Source organism: Sphaerodactylus townsendi, linkage group LG03 (assembly GCF_021028975.2).
Source record: "Sphaerodactylus townsendi isolate TG3544 linkage group LG03, MPM_Stown_v2.3, whole genome shotgun sequence".
Classification (NCBI taxonomy): Eukaryota; Metazoa; Chordata; class Lepidosauria; order Squamata; family Sphaerodactylidae; genus Sphaerodactylus; species Sphaerodactylus townsendi.
Genome location: NC_059427.1, coordinates 12,805,609 through 12,825,163, shown reverse-complemented (window position 1 = coordinate 12,825,163; position 19,555 = coordinate 12,805,609). Strand labels below are relative to the sequence as shown.

The window sequence follows — 19,555 nt, the reverse complement described above, 5'->3', positions numbered from 1 at the left end:
TTGGTTCTTTAACTAAATAAACACTTCCATACATCTTTCCTGCACCTTGTGAAGAATTACTTTGCATTGTCAAAATTTACATCAAGCAAGAATTAATACAGGGCATGATTAACAAACCAGCTACAAGCTGGTTTGGTGCACACCAACAAATAGTGAGTTGGTTCTGGTGGGTTTTCCGGGCTGTGCGGCCGTGGTCGGGTGGATCTTGTTTCTAACGTTTCATCTGCATCTGTGGCTGGCATCTTCAGAGGTGTATCACAGAGAAAAGTCTGTTTCACACTGTGTCTAGTGAGAAGGGAAAGTTTAGTGTCGTATATTGTCCATGTCCCAGGGTGAGGAACCAATCATTTGAACTTGGGTGGAACTTGCTATGCAAATGTGTGGTTGAGTGCATTATATTGGTAGTGGGGTTACCAGTCCATTTTTTAAGTACTGGGAGCCATGCTTTGCTAATTTTCAGAGTCTCTTCTTTCTTATTAAAGTAGTGAGTTATTGGCTGTTAACATTATAAAGGGTTTTTTTTTAATTTTCATTGGCAGGAAGAAGGGGAGGAAGTTTTCCTTGCTGGGAAACTCCCCTCAACCAAGGGTTACCTGAAACGCATTGTGGTACCTGGCTGCCACTGCTCAGGGACATCTTGAAAATGTATAGACTGACCTGCTGGAAAAAGTATCCTTCTAGCACAGAACTAGATCAATACTGAAATAACTGTGTAGAAACTGGCAAATACCACACAGCAAACTGTGCATCTCCCTTGCGATTTAGCTTATGGGGGAAAAACAAATATGACAGAGAGATAAATTGTACTAAGCAAACAAAAAATGTCTTTATAGAAAGATGTAGCATAAAAGAGAAAGAGGAAAAAAATAGAAAAAGAGTGTCTCGATTCAAAGTGGTGGAAAAAGAACAAAACAAAATACAGGGAAGAGGCACACAACACAGATTTTCAGATAAACAGCAATAAAAGTACACCTTACCTCAGTTGTGGTGGGCTCCTCAAAGTACATTTCTTTCTTTGTTTGTTTGTTTATTGGGCTTGATATACTACCCGCCCCCAAAGGGCTCTGGGCAGCATGCAGATAATTTCCATAAAACACAATAAAATCCCAACTGTGGAGAAATTGTATTTTCGCTTCAATTTTCTCCCAACTTGTTAGTAGCTGATGCAGCTAAAGGTCACACCCCAGCTGTACATTTCCTTTCCAATTAGGACTTTAATCATCTCTTTCAAGCATTTGCACCTGGTAGCAACAATGTCTTTATATTATGCTGACTTAGCTAATTAGTGTGAGAGTATGATTGGTCTGTTTATGTCACCTGACCAGTAATTTTGTATAACTGTCATTCAACACTCTTACAACTATCTATCTTTACTGTTATTCTTGATTCTCTGTACTCATCTGAGCATATCTTTGTTTTCCTGCCTGTTATCTGAGTTATTTTGAAGCTGTTAAACTCTGCCGGCCAGTTTGGTCAGCAATACTTTTCATTTTGCTCTTTGCGTGCTGTTTGCTTTAAAAAACTACGCTACCATTGGTTCATGTTGTCATTTTAACCTTTAGCTAATTTTTTCTGTTATCTTGTTTATTGAGTAACAGTTGTACTCAATAAACCTTTAAAAATATTTTATTCAACCTTTTTGCTTCTAAGTTTTCATGTGCACCCCAAATCCTGACCCAGTTTGAGGCTAGTCACCACTTTCTTTACACCAATAAATTCCAGTATATACGAATTAAAACATAACTATCAGCACACCAATTAAACAATAGATAAAACAACAAATGGCACTCATAACTAATACAGGTGGCGACCCATAGCTAATATAGCCTCTTCCATTTACTTCTGGGAGAAGATTGGGCAGAGGTGTTGCTGGGCCAAACTGCGCCCGGTGCACAGTGTGTTTTTTCTGCCCTCCCCCCGCCCCCCTTCCCACACTTACCTACGTTCCTTTTCTATTTCTAGTACTTTTTGAGGCTGAAAAAAGCGGCCTCTTCACAGTTCAGGGAAAAAAACTGCCTGACGAACTATACTTCCCAGGAGACCTTGTGAACCCTAAGGTCTCCTGGGAACTGTAGCTCCTCAGGCAGTTTTTAGCCTGAACTGTGAAGAGGCTGCTTTTTTCAGCCTCAAAAAGTACTTAAAACAGAAAAGGAATGTAGGTAAGTGTGGGAAGGGGGGCAGGGTGTGTGTGTGCCGCAGGCGATTTTCTGTCCCCAAGCGTGCACCCGGTGCATGACGCACTCCCCGCCCCCTTGGCGCTCTGCCACTGAGATTGGGCCATGATAGTAGTAATCAGATGGTAAAGCATGCAGATGTCAAAGCATGCCAGGAACAGCACATCACTGGCCAGCCTCCCCAAAAGCCCAGTGGAACAGCTCTGTTTTACAGGCCCTGCAGAACTGCTCCTTGCAGTACACGTTTAACGTGTATTAATTTATTTAATGACTGGTGGCTCTACCCCTCCTTGCTCTGCTTTCCAGGCCCACAGCTCCCTGGGCTCTCAATATTTAACAGTAGTTTGAATACTGAATGGGCAGCTCTGCCTTCTACCAAAAGAAGCAACAGGTGAAGGGACAACCACAGCAATCGCCTTTTTTGTGAATTGCAGCCAAAATTAAGTTTACAATTCCCTTTTCTCCACAATAGGGACTTCAAACTGCTTGCACTGTTCACTTCTTCTCCATTTTATCCACACGACTACCCTGTGAGACATCTCTGGCTAAGCATATGTGATGGCCCAATGTCACCAAGCAAGAGATTACCTGGGAAAGAATGTTCCAGTTCTCTTCATTTTTGGCACTGCTTCTCCCATGATCACCAAGAGCTTTTGCCAATCAGAGCACAGAATACAGAACAGAATGAACCAGTAATTAGATTCGGTATAAAGCATCTCCATATGTTCAATCTCCTTCTTTCTTCTGCTCCCAAAGAAAAAGATAAGTGGAACTGGAAGTTTTATAATAGAAAATTTAATGATGAAAACAACCAGTTTCAAAATAAAACCTACAGTCAATGCATTTATCCAAATCCAATTTAAACATGTTGAATCTAGCCATTTAAATTTTTCTTCTTGTCACCTGAGCAGCTGCAGGGCAGGTAATTTTGGTTAAAAATGGTATAAAATGCAGACATTAAAACATTTTAAATGGTAAAAATATCTTATTCCCAATGCTAGCAGATCAGACTGGTTTCCCCAGGATCTGCACACATTTGTCAATAGGGCTTAAAAAGCATTTGAAATTCCTCTGCATCTACCTTACTCAAATAATTTTCAACCTGGGTTTACCTAGGGGATGGTCCAACCCTGATTCAAAGTTGAATTACAGATCTGCTTGGCCCCAGTTTGGCTAGGGATATTGCCAATAAAAGTTGTACCCCAAACACACAAACCTCACCTTGATTACAGTCCCATTCAAAGAGGGGGGGGATCTGCCGATGGGAGTGGTGCAGGGCCATACCAATGGATTTGCCCTCTCTGGGGCACTTGCCCAGATGAAGAGTGTGAATTCATCAGCAGGTGGTCACCATGCCCTCCCCCAAGTGGGACATTGTGCTGGATGCTCCACCATCATCCTTTAAAATGTCAAACTGAAATTGCCATGACAGGCTTCTCTGGCTAGTGACTGGTGAGTGAAGGATACCACTGCTAAAACTCTCACCAGAAGTAGTCCAAAGTTGAATATCCTTTCCTGTATTAGGTTGCAAACACACAAAAATGTGTGCAATCACTCCACTGACAGTACTCTGCCTGCCTGCCTGCCCACATTGAGCCGCTGGGTCAAATATCACACAATATCCAAGTTCTATCACTAAAATATTTTGGTTCTTTTAAAAAATGATATTTTTAGCAGCCTTACATAACAGCTTTAAAGACTGGGCACGTGCCACTGAGAGGACAGAAGTGTTGAATCCTTTTTCTCAATGTAAGCATTTATGTAGTTACTTATATTTTGTAAGGTGAAATTTCAAAGCAATGAGTCTCACCTAATTCCTCCCTTCACTGTAGCCCCATCTGACATAGCATTTAATAAAATCTATGATCCCTAATGGTGATGTTCTAGTACCTTCCTTTTTCACCAGCAGAAAATCTGCTGGGATCAAACTCAAATATTTCCTTTAGTTTTTAAAAACAAAGCAAAAGATGTTAATTCCCCAACTATCACATCCCATGTGGTTTGGACCTCTGAATTAATGGGCATCTAGCTTTTTGGGTGCCGCCTTTGAAAACTTGTCCACTTATTCCACACTGGGAAAAAGATACCGCATGATGTAATGTTTGTTTAAATAAGTATTGATACATTACAAGACCATTAACACCAGGACAGGTCAGCCCCCATTTCTACATTGTAGTTACACTTCTGGAAAGCTTCCCCCACCTTTCAGAGTTTTCCTGACATAGCCTTTCCTACAACTTATTATATCCTCATGATGGTTCTCCTGGGTGAATCTTCATGTGCCTGTGAAAAACTGAGGAGCTACAGAACCGTTTTTCGCACACTGTGCATTTGTACGGTTTCTCTCCAGTATGGATTCTCTCATGTACAACAAGGTTTGATTTCTTACTGAAGCTTTTCTCACAATATGAGCATTTATGCGGCTTTTCACCCGTGTGTACCACAGCATGTTTTCTAAGATGAGAGCTAGAAACAAAGCTCTTCCCACACTCTGAGCACCCATAAGGTCTTTCTCCCGTGTGAGTTCTCTCATGTATAACAAGACGGGATCTCTGGCTGAAGCTCTGCCCACAAGCCAAACAATGGTATGGCTTCTCACCAGTGTGTGTCCTTTTGTGAGTTTTCAGTTGAAAACTGGTCCGAAAGCTCTTCCCACACTCAGAGCATTCGTATGGCTTCTCCCCTGTGTGAGTTCGCTTGTGTTTGATAAGAGAGGCTATTTCCCTGAAGCTGTTGCCACAGTCCGAACATTCATGTGGCTTCTCGCCCGTGTGTGTCCTTTTATGAATCACAAGCTGGAAACTGATCCGGAAGCTTTTCCCACACTCTGAGCAGTTATATGGCTTCTCTCCTGTGTGAGTTCTCTCATGTTTCACAAGAGAAGCTCTCTCACTGAAACTTTTGCCACAATCTGAGCACTTATGTGGTTTTTCGCCAGTGTGTGTTCTTTTATGAAGTTTAAGATGACAGCTGATCCTAAAGGTTTTTCCACAATCTGAACATTCATATGGCTTCTCCCCTGTGTGTGTCCTCTCATGTTTAATCAGGGCACCTCTCTCAATGAAACTTTTCCCACAGTATGAGCATCTATGTGGCTTCTCTCCTGTGTGAATTCTCATATGCTTAACAAGTATCCCTTTTTCACCAAAGGCTTTCCCACACTCTGAGCATTCATACGGCTTCTCTCCAGTGTGGGACCTCTCGTGTTTAATCAGGGTGGATTTCGCATTGAAACTTTTGCCACAGTTTGAACATTTGTATGGCTTCTCTCCTGTGTGGATTCTTCTGTGCTTCACAAGATTTGTCCTCCAGCCAAAACTTTTTCCACAGTCGGAACAGATGTACGATTTCCCTCCTGGGTGGGGTCTTTCATGTGGAATGAGAGATATTTTGTGGTTTGAGATTTTTCCACAATGCAGTTTACCCTTTACCCGCACCTGCTGGTTCTCAGGAACACTGAAGGCATGAGGCCATTGTTCCTCACTATCAGTCACTGTCTTGTTCCTGTGCTGTAAAGTACCATCATATAAATTCTGCTCACCTTCCTCGCAAAGAAAGGTTCTGCTCGCTGGGAAGTTTCCATGGTGCCAATCCCCTTGACTTCCATGCTTCTCTCTAATCTCAGGTCCCCAGAAAAAATGTCCTTCAGTTCTTCCCAGTGATACCACACGGATACCCTCTGGCTCAGATGTTTCCAACTCAAAGGGGTCGTCCTCATTCTTGTGCTCATGCACATCACATTCTGGAATGAAGAACCATACATTTAGGTTGCTAAGCCTTGACCTTGGACGGCCCAACCTTGCCTGACCTTGGAAGCTAAGCAGGGTCAGTCCTGATTAGTCTTTGGATGGGAGACCACCAAGGAAATCCACGGTTGCAACATACCGTTTCCCCGAAAATAAGGCCTACCCCGAAAATAAGCCTTGGCATGATTTTTCAGGATTTTTGGAGGATGCTTGAAATATAAGCCCTACTCCAAAAATAAACCCTAGTTACAGATTACCTGGTACAGATTACCTGGTACCCGTGCAGGGCAAAATCATGGGAAAAAATAAGACATCCCCTGAAAATAAGCCCTAATGCATCTTTTGGAGGAAAAATTAATATAAGACCCTGTCTTATTTTCGGGGAAACACGTTAGAGGCAGGCAAATGGCAAACAACCTCTAAATGTGTCTTGCCTAGCCTGTGTGTCGCCAAAAGCCAGCTGCAACTTGGCAGCACTTTCTACCACCACCAAACCAGTAGAATTCTTTTCTTTGAGAATCAACAAATGCCTCCAAGGAAAGACCCATCAGCTACGTAGCAAGGAAAGACCCATCAGCTACGTGGCCTTCTGTCTTAATCTCAGCAGTTACAACACGAAACTGATGAACTTGAGTACGTTCATAAATTCAGAACAATGGATCTCCCAGGGCTGAATAGGGGCATAGGAATTTTGCAGATACTCTTTCAGGCACAGATATTTCTCCTTAAATGGCAGGAGGCTAGATGGCCGCAATAATAATGCAGAGGTGATGCCCCCAGTTTCTTGGATATTAACACAAAGATGAATGCCTGCGCTTTCCAGCTGCATCCACTTTGCAGCAGCTGGAAATCCAATCTTTACTCCTTACCCAGGGAGTCAGTGTCCCAGTTACTCTCCTGCTTGATTTCCAGGGGGATCTGCAGTTTCACAATCTCCAAGGGATCTTCCTCTGACTTGGGGGATTTTACTGCCACATCTCCCAAGGGTTCTGGCGTCTGAAATGCAAAACAGGGGGAATCAGACAAGTCACAGACAAGTGATTCTGGAGGGCAACCATTAAGGTCTGCCCTGCCCATCCCTCGTTAAATAATCACCTACTCTTCTTTTTCTCCTGTAAGAAGCTTTGGGACATGCAGTTCATAGGGTACCACATTTCCACAGCATGGACTCAAATGCCTTGGGAAAACTATGTTTCCCAGGGTGTAATAGCGTTCAAGCTAGCAGCCCCAGTCCAGCACGTGGGTATGTCTTTAGGAATAATTCATAGCCCTAGGACTCACATACCTGAACGACTGCAGCTCCCTTTACAGAATCACGCTCCATCTTAAGTCCACCATTACCTTCCTTTCTGAAATGTCTGTTTTTCAGCCACTGAAAGATTTCTTGTGATAGCATCTTCCCTTTGGAACAGTCACCCAGAGAAGATGCCCAGAACAACCTCGGTGGCCAGCAAACTTTAACAAGGCCATATTATTTCGGTAAGTTTCTGGCAAAATTTTGGAGCCCTCTGGCTCTTCTCTCTGATTCTGCAGCAATCAGTTATTTGTGAGAGAATTCCAACAACTGAATTCACAAGTCTTCAAGGAGCAGCAGTGGCGTAGTGGCTAAGAGCAGTGGCTAAGAGCAGGTGCACTCTGATCTGGAGGAACCAGGTTTGATTCCCAGCTCTGCCACTTGAGTTGTGGAGGCTTATCTGGGGAATTCAGGTTAGCCTGTACACTCCCACACACGCCAGCTGGGTGACCTTGGGCTAGTCACAGCTTTTTGGAGCTCTCTCAGCCCCACCCACCTCACAGGGTGTTTGTTGTGAGGGAGCAAGGGCAAGAAGATTGTAAGCCCCTTTGAGTCTCCTACGGGAGAGAAAGGGGGGGATATAAATCCAAACTACTCTTCTTCTTCTTCTACTACTACTATTTGTATAACAATTCTGGTTCATTGACTGAAACATTTTCTTAAGTTACTGTTCTTATGTTTTTATGATTGTTCTTTTTTATTGTAAGCCACCTATGATTGAAAATGGAGAGGATGAAAACTAACAACCCCAACTTCGCAAGGTGGTTGTGGAGAGTTTGAACACTGATAATGCTATATAAATGCAAGGTAGTATTATAAGCGCAGCTTTCTATGTTCACCGCCAAATCATTTAAATTAAGATCAACACATGGGTCAAGATAGTGTCACTGTTGCCGAATAAATTTTGAAATCTCCCACTTAAAACAGCTGTGAAATCCCCAACATGAACTACAGTTCTAATCTTTCCCATGGCATAAGAACATAAGAACAAGCCAGCTGGATCAGACCAGAGTCCATCTAGTCCAGCTCTCTGCTACTCGCAGTGGCCCATCAGGTGCCTTTGGGAGCTCTCATGCAGGATGTGAAAGCAATGGCCTTCTGCGGCTGTTGCTCCCAAGCACCTGGACTGTTAAGGCATTTGCAATCTCAGATCAAAGAGGATCAAGATTGGTAGCCATAAATCGACTTCTCCTCCATAAATCTGTCCAAGCCCCTTTTAAAGCTATCCAGGTTAGTGGCCATCACCACCTCCTGTGGCAGCATATTCCAAACACCAATCACACGTTTGGTGAAGAAGTGTTTCATGGCGAGAGAAAACATGGCTTACCAATGCTTTCCCTGGATATCTTGCAATGAAAATTCACAACTTCTGTTCTGGTTTCTCAACTTCTTCTAGCGCTACCACATGGTAACAAATTTCCAGCATCAGCACCACCCCGAGGGCTTGTTAGAGGAACAAACATCAAGCATTCAAAAGTAGGATTCTGACATCACAGCCCAGAATCCTCCTGGTTGCAGGAATTCAGATAGCCAATCCCATGCCTCTGTCTGGTACCACACTCCTACATATCCCAATATTGTTAGATTATCCCTCTGGGCCTACAGACAGACCTACCTACCAGATATAGTGTACCCTAAATGCCTGCCTGCACTAGGGTTGCTAACTTGTGAATTGGACCTTTGAGCTGAAGGTCTGCAATTGGTTTCACTCCAGGCCAGAGAAAATTGTACCTGGAGATTTCTATGCATCAAAACCTCTGGTAAAGACCAAGAAGCAATTCAGGCTTTTTATTTTTCATTTACTTGCTGTTTGGCAACCCCTCAGATCTGAGTTCTGCATTTACACAGGCAGGATCAATCAGAAACTTGCCCCAGGATCACCAGCTCTGGAATTTGCTCTGGGGTGTATCCCTTGGGTTTCACTCCATGGCTGCTAAAGTTTTCAGAACTGGCTCAGTACCTCTTGGGATCCCTCGTCCTCCTGGTAGCAGAACTGCCTGAAATGCTGGTGGTCCATCTCCAAGCTGATGATATCCTCATCCAAAATCTCTTCTTTCACTTTCACAGACAAGTCTGGGTTTTCATTAGTTTTATCACCTTCTCCAGGGGAGTGGTTCCTGTCCTGACCTGTGGGCCACAGTCCGTCATCCATTTCACTGTTGAAGGAGGCCTGGTTTTTCTTCGAGTTATCTTCAGAGGAAGACTGAGGCTGCTTTGAGGCTTTCCACCCCTGGTGAGGGGACCCCACTGTCTTTAGGAACTCCTTCCACTGGGCATCCCAACATCTCTCTTGACCTTCATCTGGTTCTTCCTTAATCTGCTGTGGACTTTCCAAGGTCAGAAACTCTCCAATGGTCCCAACTTGAAAGACATGAGGGTCTCTTCCTCCTGCTACCAATCTCTCCTTGGGTTTGGTAGTTGGTGGCTCCTGCTCTTCCATTTTGAATTGGAGCTGCCCTCTCTAGGGTAAAACAGAAAGTTAAGAGTTTGTGGGGCACAGCATCATTTGCTCCATGAATGCTTAGAATCACAGGGTTAGAAGAAGAAGAAGAAGAAGAAGAAGAGGAGGAGGAGGAGGAGGAGGAGGAGGAGGAGGAGGAGGAGGAGGAGTTTGGATTTATATCTCCTCTTTCTCTCCTGCAGGAGACTCAAAGGGGCTGACAATCTCCTTGCCCTTCCCCCCTCACAACAAACACCCTGTGAGGTAGGTGGGGCTGAGAGAGCTCCGAGAAGCTGTGACTGGCCCAAGGTCACCCAGCTGGCATGTGTGGGAGTGTACAGGCTAATCTGAATTCCCCAGATAAGCCTCCACAGCTCAGGTGGCAGAGCTGGGAATCAAACCCGGTTCCTCCAGATTAGATACATGAGCTCTTAACCTCCACTGCCACTGCTAGAAGGGGGCATACAGGCCATCTAGTCCAACCTCCCCAACACGAGATCAGCCTAGCCGTGGTGGCGAATCTATGGCACTCCAGATGTTCATGGACTACAATTCCCATCAGCCCCTGCCAGCATGGTGGCTGATGGGAATTGTAGTCCATGAACATCTGGAGTGCCACAGGTTCGCCACCACAGGCCTAAGGCATCCTTGACAAGTGATCATCCAGCCGCTGCTTGAAGACAGCCAGTGAAACCTCCACCTCCTTAGGCAGCCAATTCCACAACTGAACAATTCTTACTGTAATTATTTTCCTAATATCCGGCCAGTACTTTTCTGCCCATAATTCAAACCCAATACTGCTAGTCCTATCCTCTGCTGCAGACAGAGGATCAGCTCCCTGCCCTTCTCTAAGTGACAGCCCTTCTTACACTTAATTCGTCTAATCTGTTTTCATTCACTAAAATGAGGCACTGAAGTAAAGAGCAGTTAGATCTGAGTCCGGTTGTGCCTTAAGGACCAATAAGATTTTCTGAGCACAAGCTTTGAAGAGTCAAAGCTCCCTTTGCCAGATACAATAGAGGAGGGGGAAATTGTTTTTCTAAGAGGAGGCTTGCAGCAAAATATGGAATCCAGCAAGCAAAATGGTCTACTCCAGTGGTGGCGAACCTATGGCACGGGTGCCAGAGGTGGCACTCAGAGCCCTCTTTGTGGGCACGCGCAAACGCACACACACACCTAGGCTGGCCTTGGCTGCTGGGCTCGATTATTAGCATTAAACCTAAGACCTAATTTTGGGGAAGCAGTGTTAAGTGCTGTTAAACCCCACTGATTTTCATGCGAAGAACTGAAGCGCGATCCTTTTCCCGGGAGGAAGCTCGGTTGCTGGCAATGGGGCTTGCTTTTGAGTAAACCCTCCTAGGGTCGTGATTCACCTGTTGGAAGAGTTGCACGGTTGCTTCAAAGCAAAGCCACCGACTACCACCAAGCTTACTCCCGAGTAACGCACGCCTCGGAGCCAACCGTTTTTTCTAAACTAAAACCTCAGCATTCAGGTCAAATTGCCGGGTTGGCACTTTGCGATAAATACGTGGGTTTTGGGGTTGTAATTTGGGCACTCGGTCTCGAAAAGGTTCGCCATCACTGGTCTACTCCATTCCAGTATTCCTTGGACAAGTATGCACATTTAGTCAGCAGCAAGTCCCACTGAGTTCCGTGGGCCTCTTTCAAGTAAGCATGCATAGGGCAGCTGCCTAAATGTAACGGCCCAACCATATTTCAAGGTCTGAAGTCTTAAACTCCACTGAGGCCTTCTTAGGGCTTATGAGAGAGGGTCAGTGGCTCAGTGGTAGAGCACCTGTTCAACATGAGTAAAGGTCCCAAGTTCACCCTAGAACCATGGTGGCGAACCTATGGCACTCCAGATGTTCATGGGCTACAATTCCCATCAGCCCCTCCACCCCCCCCCCCCCCCACCCCCCCCCCCCCCCACCCCCCCCCCCCCCCACCCCCCCCCCCCCCCACCCCCCCCCCCCCCCACCCCCCCCCCCCCCCACCCCCCCCCCCCCCCACCCCCCCCCCCCCCCACCCCCCCCCCCCCCCACCCCCCCCCCCCCCCACCCCCCCCCCCCCCCACCCCCCCCCCCCCCCACCCCCCCCCCCCCCCACCCCCCCCCCCCCCCACCCCCCCCCCCCCCCACCCCCCCCCCCCCCCACCCCCCCCCCCCCCCACCCCCCCCCCCCCCCACCCCCCCCCCCCCCCACCCCCCCCCCCCCCCACCCCCCCCCCCCCCCACCCCCCCCCCCCCCCACCCCCCCCCCCCCCCACCCCCCCCCCCCCCCACCCCCCCCCCCCCCCACCCCCCCCCCCCCCCACCCCCCCCCCCCCCCACCCCCCCCCCCCCCCACCCCCCCCCCCCCCCACCCCCCCCCCCCCCCACCCCCCCCCCCCCCCACCCCCCCCCCCCCCCACCCCCCCCCCCCCCCACCCCCCCCCCCCCCCACCCCCCCCCCCCCCCACCCCCCCCCCCCCCCACCCCCCCCCCCCCCCACCCCCCCCCCCCCCCACCCCCCCCCCCCCCCACCCCCCCCCCCCCCCACCCCCCCCCCCCCCCACCCCCCCCCCCCCCCACCCCCCCCCCCCCCCACCCCCCCCCCCCCCCACCCCCCCCCCCCCCCACCCCCCCCCCCCCCCACCCCCCCCCCCCCCCACCCCCCCCCCCCCCCACCCCCCCCCCCCCCCACCCCCCCCCCCCCCCACCCCCCCCCCCCCCCACCCCCCCCCCCCCCCACCCCCCCCCCCCCCCACCCCCCCCCCCCCCCACCCCCCCCCCCCCCCACCCCCCCCCCCCCCCACCCCCCCCCCCCCCCACCCCCCCCCCCCCCCACCCCCCCCCCCCCCCACCCCCCCCCCCCCCCACCCCCCCCCCCCCCCACCCCCCCCCCCCCCCACCCCCCCCCCCCCCCACCCCCCCCCCCCCCCACCCCCCCCCCCCCCCACCCCCCCCCCCCCCCACCCCCCCCCCCCCCCACCCCCCCCCCCCCCCACCCCCCCCCCCCCCCACCCCCCCCCCCCCCCACCCCCCCCCCCCCCCACCCCCCCCCCCCCCCACCCCCCCCCCCCCCCACCCCCCCCCCCCCCCACCCCCCCCCCCCCCCACCCCCCCCCCCCCCCACCCCCCCCCCCCCCCACCCCCCCCCCCCCCCACCCCCCCCCCCCCCCACCCCCCCCCCCCCCCACCCCCCCCCCCCCCCACCCCCCCCCCCCCCCACCCCCCCCCCCCCCCACCCCCCCCCCCCCCCACCCCCCCCCCCCCCCACCCCCCCCCCCCCCCACCCCCCCCCCCCCCCACCCCCCCCCCCCCCCACCCCCCCCCCCCCCCACCCCCCCCCCCCCCCACCCCCCCCCCCCCCCACCCCCCCCCCCCCCCACCCCCCCCCCCCCCCACCCCCCCCCCCCCCCACCCCCCCCCCCCCCCACCCCCCCCCCCCCCCACCCCCCCCCCCCCCCACCCCCCCCCCCCCCCACCCCCCCCCCCCCCCACCCCCCCCCCCCCCCACCCCCCCCCCCCCCCACCCCCCCCCCCCCCCACCCCCCCCCCCCCCCACCCCCCCCCCCCCCCACCCCCCCCCCCCCCCACCCCCCCCCCCCCCCACCCCCCCCCCCCCCCACCCCCCCCCCCCCCCACCCCCCCCCCCCCCCACCCCCCCCCCCCCCCACCCCCCCCCCCCCCCACCCCCCCCCCCCCCCACCCCCCCCCCCCCCCACCCCCCCCCCCCCCCACCCCCCCCCCCCCCCACCCCCCCCCCCCCCCACCCCCCCCCCCCCCCACCCCCCCCCCCCCCCACCCCCCCCCCCCCCCACCCCCCCCCCCCCCCACCCCCCCCCCCCCCCACCCCCCCCCCCCCCCACCCCCCCCCCCCCCCACCCCCCCCCCCCCCCACCCCCCCCCCCCCCCACCCCCCCCCCCCCCCACCCCCCCCCCCCCCCACCCCCCCCCCCCCCCACCCCCCCCCCCCCCCACCCCCCCCCCCCCCCACCCCCCCCCCCCCCCACCCCCCCCCCCCCCCACCCCCCCCCCCCCCCACCCCCCCCCCCCCCCACCCCCCCCCCCCCCCACCCCCCCCCCCCCCCACCCCCCCCCCCCCCCACCCCCCCCCCCCCCCACCCCCCCCCCCCCCCACCCCCCCCCCCCCCCACCCCCCCCCCCCCCCACCCCCCCCCCCCCCCACCCCCCCCCCCCCCCACCCCCCCCCCCCCCCACCCCCCCCCCCCCCCACCCCCCCCCCCCCCCACCCCCCCCCCCCCCCACCCCCCCCCCCCCCCACCCCCCCCCCCCCCCACCCCCCCCCCCCCCCACCCCCCCCCCCCCCCACCCCCCCCCCCCCCCACCCCCCCCCCCCCCCACCCCCCCCCCCCCCCACCCCCCCCCCCCCCCACCCCCCCCCCCCCCCACCCCCCCCCCCCCCCACCCCCCCCCCCCCCCACCCCCCCCCCCCCCCACCCCCCCCCCCCCCCACCCCCCCCCCCCCCCACCCCCCCCCCCCCCCACCCCCCCCCCCCCCCACCCCCCCCCCCCCCCACCCCCCCCCCCCCCCACCCCCCCCCCCCCCCACCCCCCCCCCCCCCCACCCCCCCCCCCCCCCACCCCCCCCCCCCCCCACCCCCCCCCCCCCCCACCCCCCCCCCCCCCCACCCCCCCCCCCCCCCACCCCCCCCCCCCCCCACCCCCCCCCCCCCCCACCCCCCCCCCCCCCCACCCCCCCCCCCCCCCACCCCCCCCCCCCCCCACCCCCCCCCCCCCCCACCCCCCCCCCCCCCCACCCCCCCCCCCCCCCACCCCCCCCCCCCCCCACCCCCCCCCCCCCCCACCCCCCCCCCCCCCCACCCCCCCCCCCCCCCACCCCCCCCCCCCCCCACCCCCCCCCCCCCCCACCCCCCCCCCCCCCCACCCCCCCCCCCCCCCACCCCCCCCCCCCCCCACCCCCCCCCCCCCCCACCCCCCCCCCCCCCCACCCCCCCCCCCCCCCACCCCCCCCCCCCCCCACCCCCCCCCCCCCCCACCCCCCCCCCCCCCCACCCCCCCCCCCCCCCACCCCCCCCCCCCCCCACCCCCCCCCCCCCCCACCCCCCCCCCCCCCCACCCCCCCCCCCCCCCACCCCCCCCCCCCCCCACCCCCCCCCCCCCCCACCCCCCCCCCCCCCCACCCCCCCCCCCCCCCACCCCCCCCCCCCCCCACCCCCCCCCCCCCCCACCCCCCCCCCCCCCCACCCCCCCCCCCCCCCACCCCCCCCCCCCCCCACCCCCCCCCCCCCCCACCCCCCCCCCCCCCCACCCCCCCCCCCCCCCACCCCCCCCCCCCCCCACCCCCCCCCCCCCCCACCCCCCCCCCCCCCCACCCCCCCCCCCCCCCACCCCCCCCCCCCCCCACCCCCCCCCCCCCCCACCCCCCCCCCCCCCCACCCCCCCCCCCCCCCACCCCCCCCCCCCCCCACCCCCCCCCCCCCCCACCCCCCCCCCCCCCCACCCCCCCCCCCCCCCACCCCCCCCCCCCCCCACCCCCCCCCCCCCCCACCCCCCCCCCCCCCCACCCCCCCCCCCCCCCACCCCCCCCCCCCCCCACCCCCCCCCCCCCCCACCCCCCCCCCCCCCCACCCCCCCCCCCCCCCACCCCCCCCCCCCCCCACCCCCCCCCCCCCCCACCCCCCCCCCCCCCCACCCCCCCCCCCCCCCACCCCCCCCCCCCCCCACCCCCCCCCCCCCCCACCCCCCCCCCCCCCCACCCCCCCCCCCCCCCACCCCCCCCCCCCCCCACCCCCCCCCCCCCCCACCCCCCCCCCCCCCCACCCCCCCCCCCCCCCACCCCCCCCCCCCCCCACCCCCCCCCCCCCCCACCCCCCCCCCCCCCCACCCCCCCCCCCCCCCACCCCCCCCCCCCCCCACCCCCCCCCCCCCCCACCCCCCCCCCCCCCCACCCCCCCCCCCCCCCACCCCCCCCCCCCCCCACCCCCCCCCCCCCCCACCCCCCCCCCCCCCCACCCCCCCCCCCCCCCACCCCCCCCCCCCCCCACCCCCCCCCCCCCCCACCCCCCCCCCCCCCCACCCCCCCCCCCCCCCACCCCCCCCCCCCCCCACCCCCCCCCCCCCCCACCCCCCCCCCCCCCCACCCCCCCCCCCCCCCACCCCCCCCCCCCCCCACCCCCCCCCCCCCCCACCCCCCCCCCCCCCCACCCCCCCCCCCCCCCACCCCCCCCCCCCCCCACCCCCCCCCCCCCCCACCCCCCCCCCCCCCCACCCCCCCCCCCCCCCACCCCCCCCCCCCCCCACCCCCCCCCCCCCCCACCCCCCCCCCCCCCCACCCCCCCCCCCCCCCACCCCCCCCCCCCCCCACCCCCCCCCCCCCCCACCCCCCCCCCCCCCCACCCCCCCCCCCCCCCACCCCCCCCCCCCCCCACCCCCCCCCCCCCCCACCCCCCCCCCCCCCCACCCCCCCCCCCCCCCACCCCCCCCCCCCCCCACCCCCCCCCCCCCCCACCCCCCCCCCCCCCCACCCCCCCCCCCCCCCACCCCCCCCCCCCCCCACCCCCCCCCCCCCCCACCCCCCCCCCCCCCCACCCCCCCCCCCCCCCACCCCCCCCCCCCCCCACCCCCCCCCCCCCCCACCCCCCCCCCCCCCCACCCCCCCCCCCCCCCACCCCCCCCCCCCCCCACCCCCCCCCCCCCCCACCCCCCCCCCCCCCCACCCCCCCCCCCCCCCACCCCCCCCCCCCCCCACCCCCCCCCCCCCCCACCCCCCCCCCCCCCCACCCCCCCCCCCCCCCACCCCCCCCCCCCCCCACCCCCCCCCCCCCCCACCCCCCCCCCCCCCCACCCCCCCCCCCCCCCACCCCCCCCCCCCCCCACCCCCCCCCCCCCCCACCCCCCCCCCCCCCCACCCCCCCCCCCCCCCACCCCCCCCCCCCCCCACCCCCCCCCCCCCCCACCCCCCCCCCCCCCCACCCCCCCCCCCCCCCACCCCCCCCCCCCCCCACCCCCCCCCCCCCCCACCCCCCCCCCCCCCCACCCCCCCCCCCCCCCACCCCCCCCCCCCCCCACCCCCCCCCCCCCCCACCCCCCCCCCCCCCCACCCCCCCCCCCCCCCACCCCCCCCCCCCCCCACCCCCCCCCCCCCCCACCCCCCCCCCCCCCCACCCCCCCCCCCCCCCACCCCCCCCCCCCCCCACCCCCCCCCCCCCCCACCCCCCCCCCCCCCCACCCCCCCCCCCCCCCACCCCCCCCCCCCCCCACCCCCCCCCCCCCCCACCCCCCCCCCCCCCCACCCCCCCCCCCCCCCACCCCCCCCCCCCCCCACCCCCCCCCCCCCCCACCCCCCCCCCCCCCCACCCCCCCCCCCCCCCACCCCCCCCCCCCCCCACCCCCCCCCCCCCCCACCCCCCCCCCCCCCCACCCCCCCCCCCCCCCACCCCCCCCCCCCCCCACCCCCCCCCCCCCCCACCCCCCCCCCCCCCCACCCCCCCCCCCCCCCACCCCCCCCCCCCCCCACCCCCCCCCCCCCCCACCCCCCCCCCCCCCCACCCCCCCCCCCCCCCACCCCCCCCCCCCCCCACCCCCCCCCCCCCCCACCCCCCCCCCCCCCCACCCCCCCCCCCCCCCACCCCCCCCCCCCCCCACCCCCCCCCCCCCCCACCCCCCCCCCCCCCCACCCCCCCCCCCCCCCACCCCCCCCCCCCCCCACCCCCCCCCCCCCCCACCCCCCCCCCCCCCCACCCCCCCCCCCCCCCACCCCCCCCCCCCCCCACCCCCCCCCCCCCCCACCCCCCCCCCCCCCCACCCCCCCCCCCCCCCACCCCCCCCCCCCCCCACCCCCCCCCCCCCCCACCCCCCCCCCCCCCCACCCCCCCCCCCCCCCACCCCCCCCCCCCCCCACCCCCCCCCCCCCCCACCCCCCCCCCCCCCCACCCCCCCCCCCCCCCACCCCCCCCCCCCCCCACCCCCCCCCCCCCCCACCCCCCCCCCCCCCCACCCCCCCCCCCCCCCACCCCCCCCCCCCCCCACCCCCCCCCCCCCCCACCCCCCCCCCCCCCCACCCCCCCCCCCCCCCACCCCCCCCCCCCCCCACCCCCCCCCCCCCCCACCCCCCCCCCCCCCCACCCCCCCCCCCCCCCACCCCCCCCCCCCCCCACCCCCCCCCCCCCCCACCCCCCCCCCCCCCCACCCCCCCCCCCCCCCACCCCCCCCCCCCCCCACCCCCCCCCCCCCCCACCCCCCCCCCCCCCCACCCCCCCCCCCCCCCACCCCCCCCCCCCCCCACCCCCCCCCCCCCCCACCCCCCCCCCCCCCCACCCCCCCCCCCCCCCACCCCCCCCCCCCCCCACCCCCCCCCCCCCCCACCCCCCCCCCCCCCCACCCCCCCCCCCCCCCACCCCCCCCCCCCCCCACCCCCCCCCCCCCCCACCCCCCCCCCCCCCCACCCCCCCCCCCCCCCACCCCCCCCCCCCCCCACCCCCCCCCCCCCCCACCCCCCCCCCCCCCCACCCCCCCCCCCCCCCACCCCCCCCCCCCCCCACCCCCCCCCCCCCCCACCCCCCCCCCCCCCCACCCCCCCCCCCCCCCACCCCCCCCCCCCCCCACCCCCCCCCCCCCCCACCCCCCCCCCCCCCCACCCCCCCCCCCCCCCACCCCCCCCCCCCCCCACCCCCCCCCCCCCCCACCCCCCCCCCCCCCCACCCCCCCCCCCCCCCACCCCCCCCCCCCCCCACCCCCCCCCCCCCCCACCCCCCCCCCCCCCCACCCCCCCCCCCCCCCACCCCCCCCCCCCCCCACCCCCCCCCCCCCCCACCCCCCCCCCCCCCCACCCCCCCCCCCCCCCACCCCCCCCCCCCCCCACCCCCCCCCCCCCCCACCCCCCCCCCCCCCCACCCCCCCCCCCCCCCACCCCCCCCCCCCCCCACCCCCCCCCCCCCCCACCCCCCCCCCCCCCCACCCCCCCCCCCCCCCACCCCCCCCCCCCCCCACCCCCCCCCCCCCCCACCCCCCCCCCCCCCCACCCCCCCCCCCCCCCACCCCCCCCCCCCCCCACCCCCCCCCCCCCCCACCCCCCCCCCCCCCCACCCCCCCCCCCCCCCACCCCCCCCCCCCCCCACCCCCCCCCCCCCCCACCCCCCCCCCCCCCCACCCCCCCCCCCCCCCACCCCCCCCCCCCCCCACCCCCCCCCCCCCCCACCCCCCCCCCCCCCCACCCCCCCCCCCCCCCACCCCCCCCCCCCCCCACCCCCCCCCCCCCCCACCCCCCCCCCCCCCCACCCCCCCCCCCCCCCACCCCCCCCCCCCCCCACCCCCCCCCCCCCCCACCCCCCCCCCCCCCCACCCCCCCCCCCCCCCACCCCCCCCCCCCCCCACCCCCCCCCCCCCCCACCCCCCCCCCCCCCCACCCCCCCCCCCCCCCACCCCCCCCCCCCCCCACCCCCCCCCCCCCCCACCCCCCCCCCCCCCCACCCCCCCCCCCCCCCACCCCCCCCCCCCCCCACCCCCCCCCCCCCCCACCCCCCCCCCCCCCCACCCCCCCCCCCCCCCACCCCCCCCCCCCCCCACCCCCCCCCCCCCCCACCCCCCCCCCCCCCCACCCCCCCCCCCCCCCACCCCCCCCCCCCCCCACCCCCCCCCCCCCCCACCCCCCCCCCCCCCCACCCCCCCCCCCCCCCACCCCCCCCCCCCCCCACCCCCCCCCCCCCCCACCCCCCCCCCCCCCCACCCCCCCCCCCCCCCACCCCCCCCCCCCCCCACCCCCCCCCCCCCCCACCCCCCCCCCCCCCCACCCCCCCCCCCCCCCACCCCCCCCCCCCCCCACCCCCCCCCCCCCCCACCCCCCCCCCCCCCCACCCCCCCCCCCCCCCACCCCCCCCCCCCCCCACCCCCCCCCCCCCCCACCCCCCCCCCCCCCCACCCCCCCCCCCCCCCACCCC

The 19,555-nt window shown here is 64.7% G+C and overlaps 1 protein-coding gene across 1 annotated transcript in view; it reads right to left on the bottom strand.

Moving 5' to 3' along the window:
- Positions 1–19,555, bottom strand: part of LOC125428885 (zinc finger protein 271-like) — a 1,035,007-nt gene that overhangs the window by 17,117 nt on the left and 998,335 nt on the right. The window contains exons 3-5 of the mRNA XM_048489593.1: positions 9,175–9,675; positions 6,790–6,916; positions 4,499–5,916 (exon numbers count right to left, since the gene is read on the bottom strand). Of these exons, the coding sequence (XP_048345550.1) occupies positions 4,499–5,916; positions 6,790–6,916; positions 9,175–9,654 (2,025 nt within the window). The 5' untranslated portion in view covers positions 9,655–9,675. The remainder of the gene's footprint in view (positions 1–4,498; positions 5,917–6,789; positions 6,917–9,174; positions 9,676–19,555) is intronic.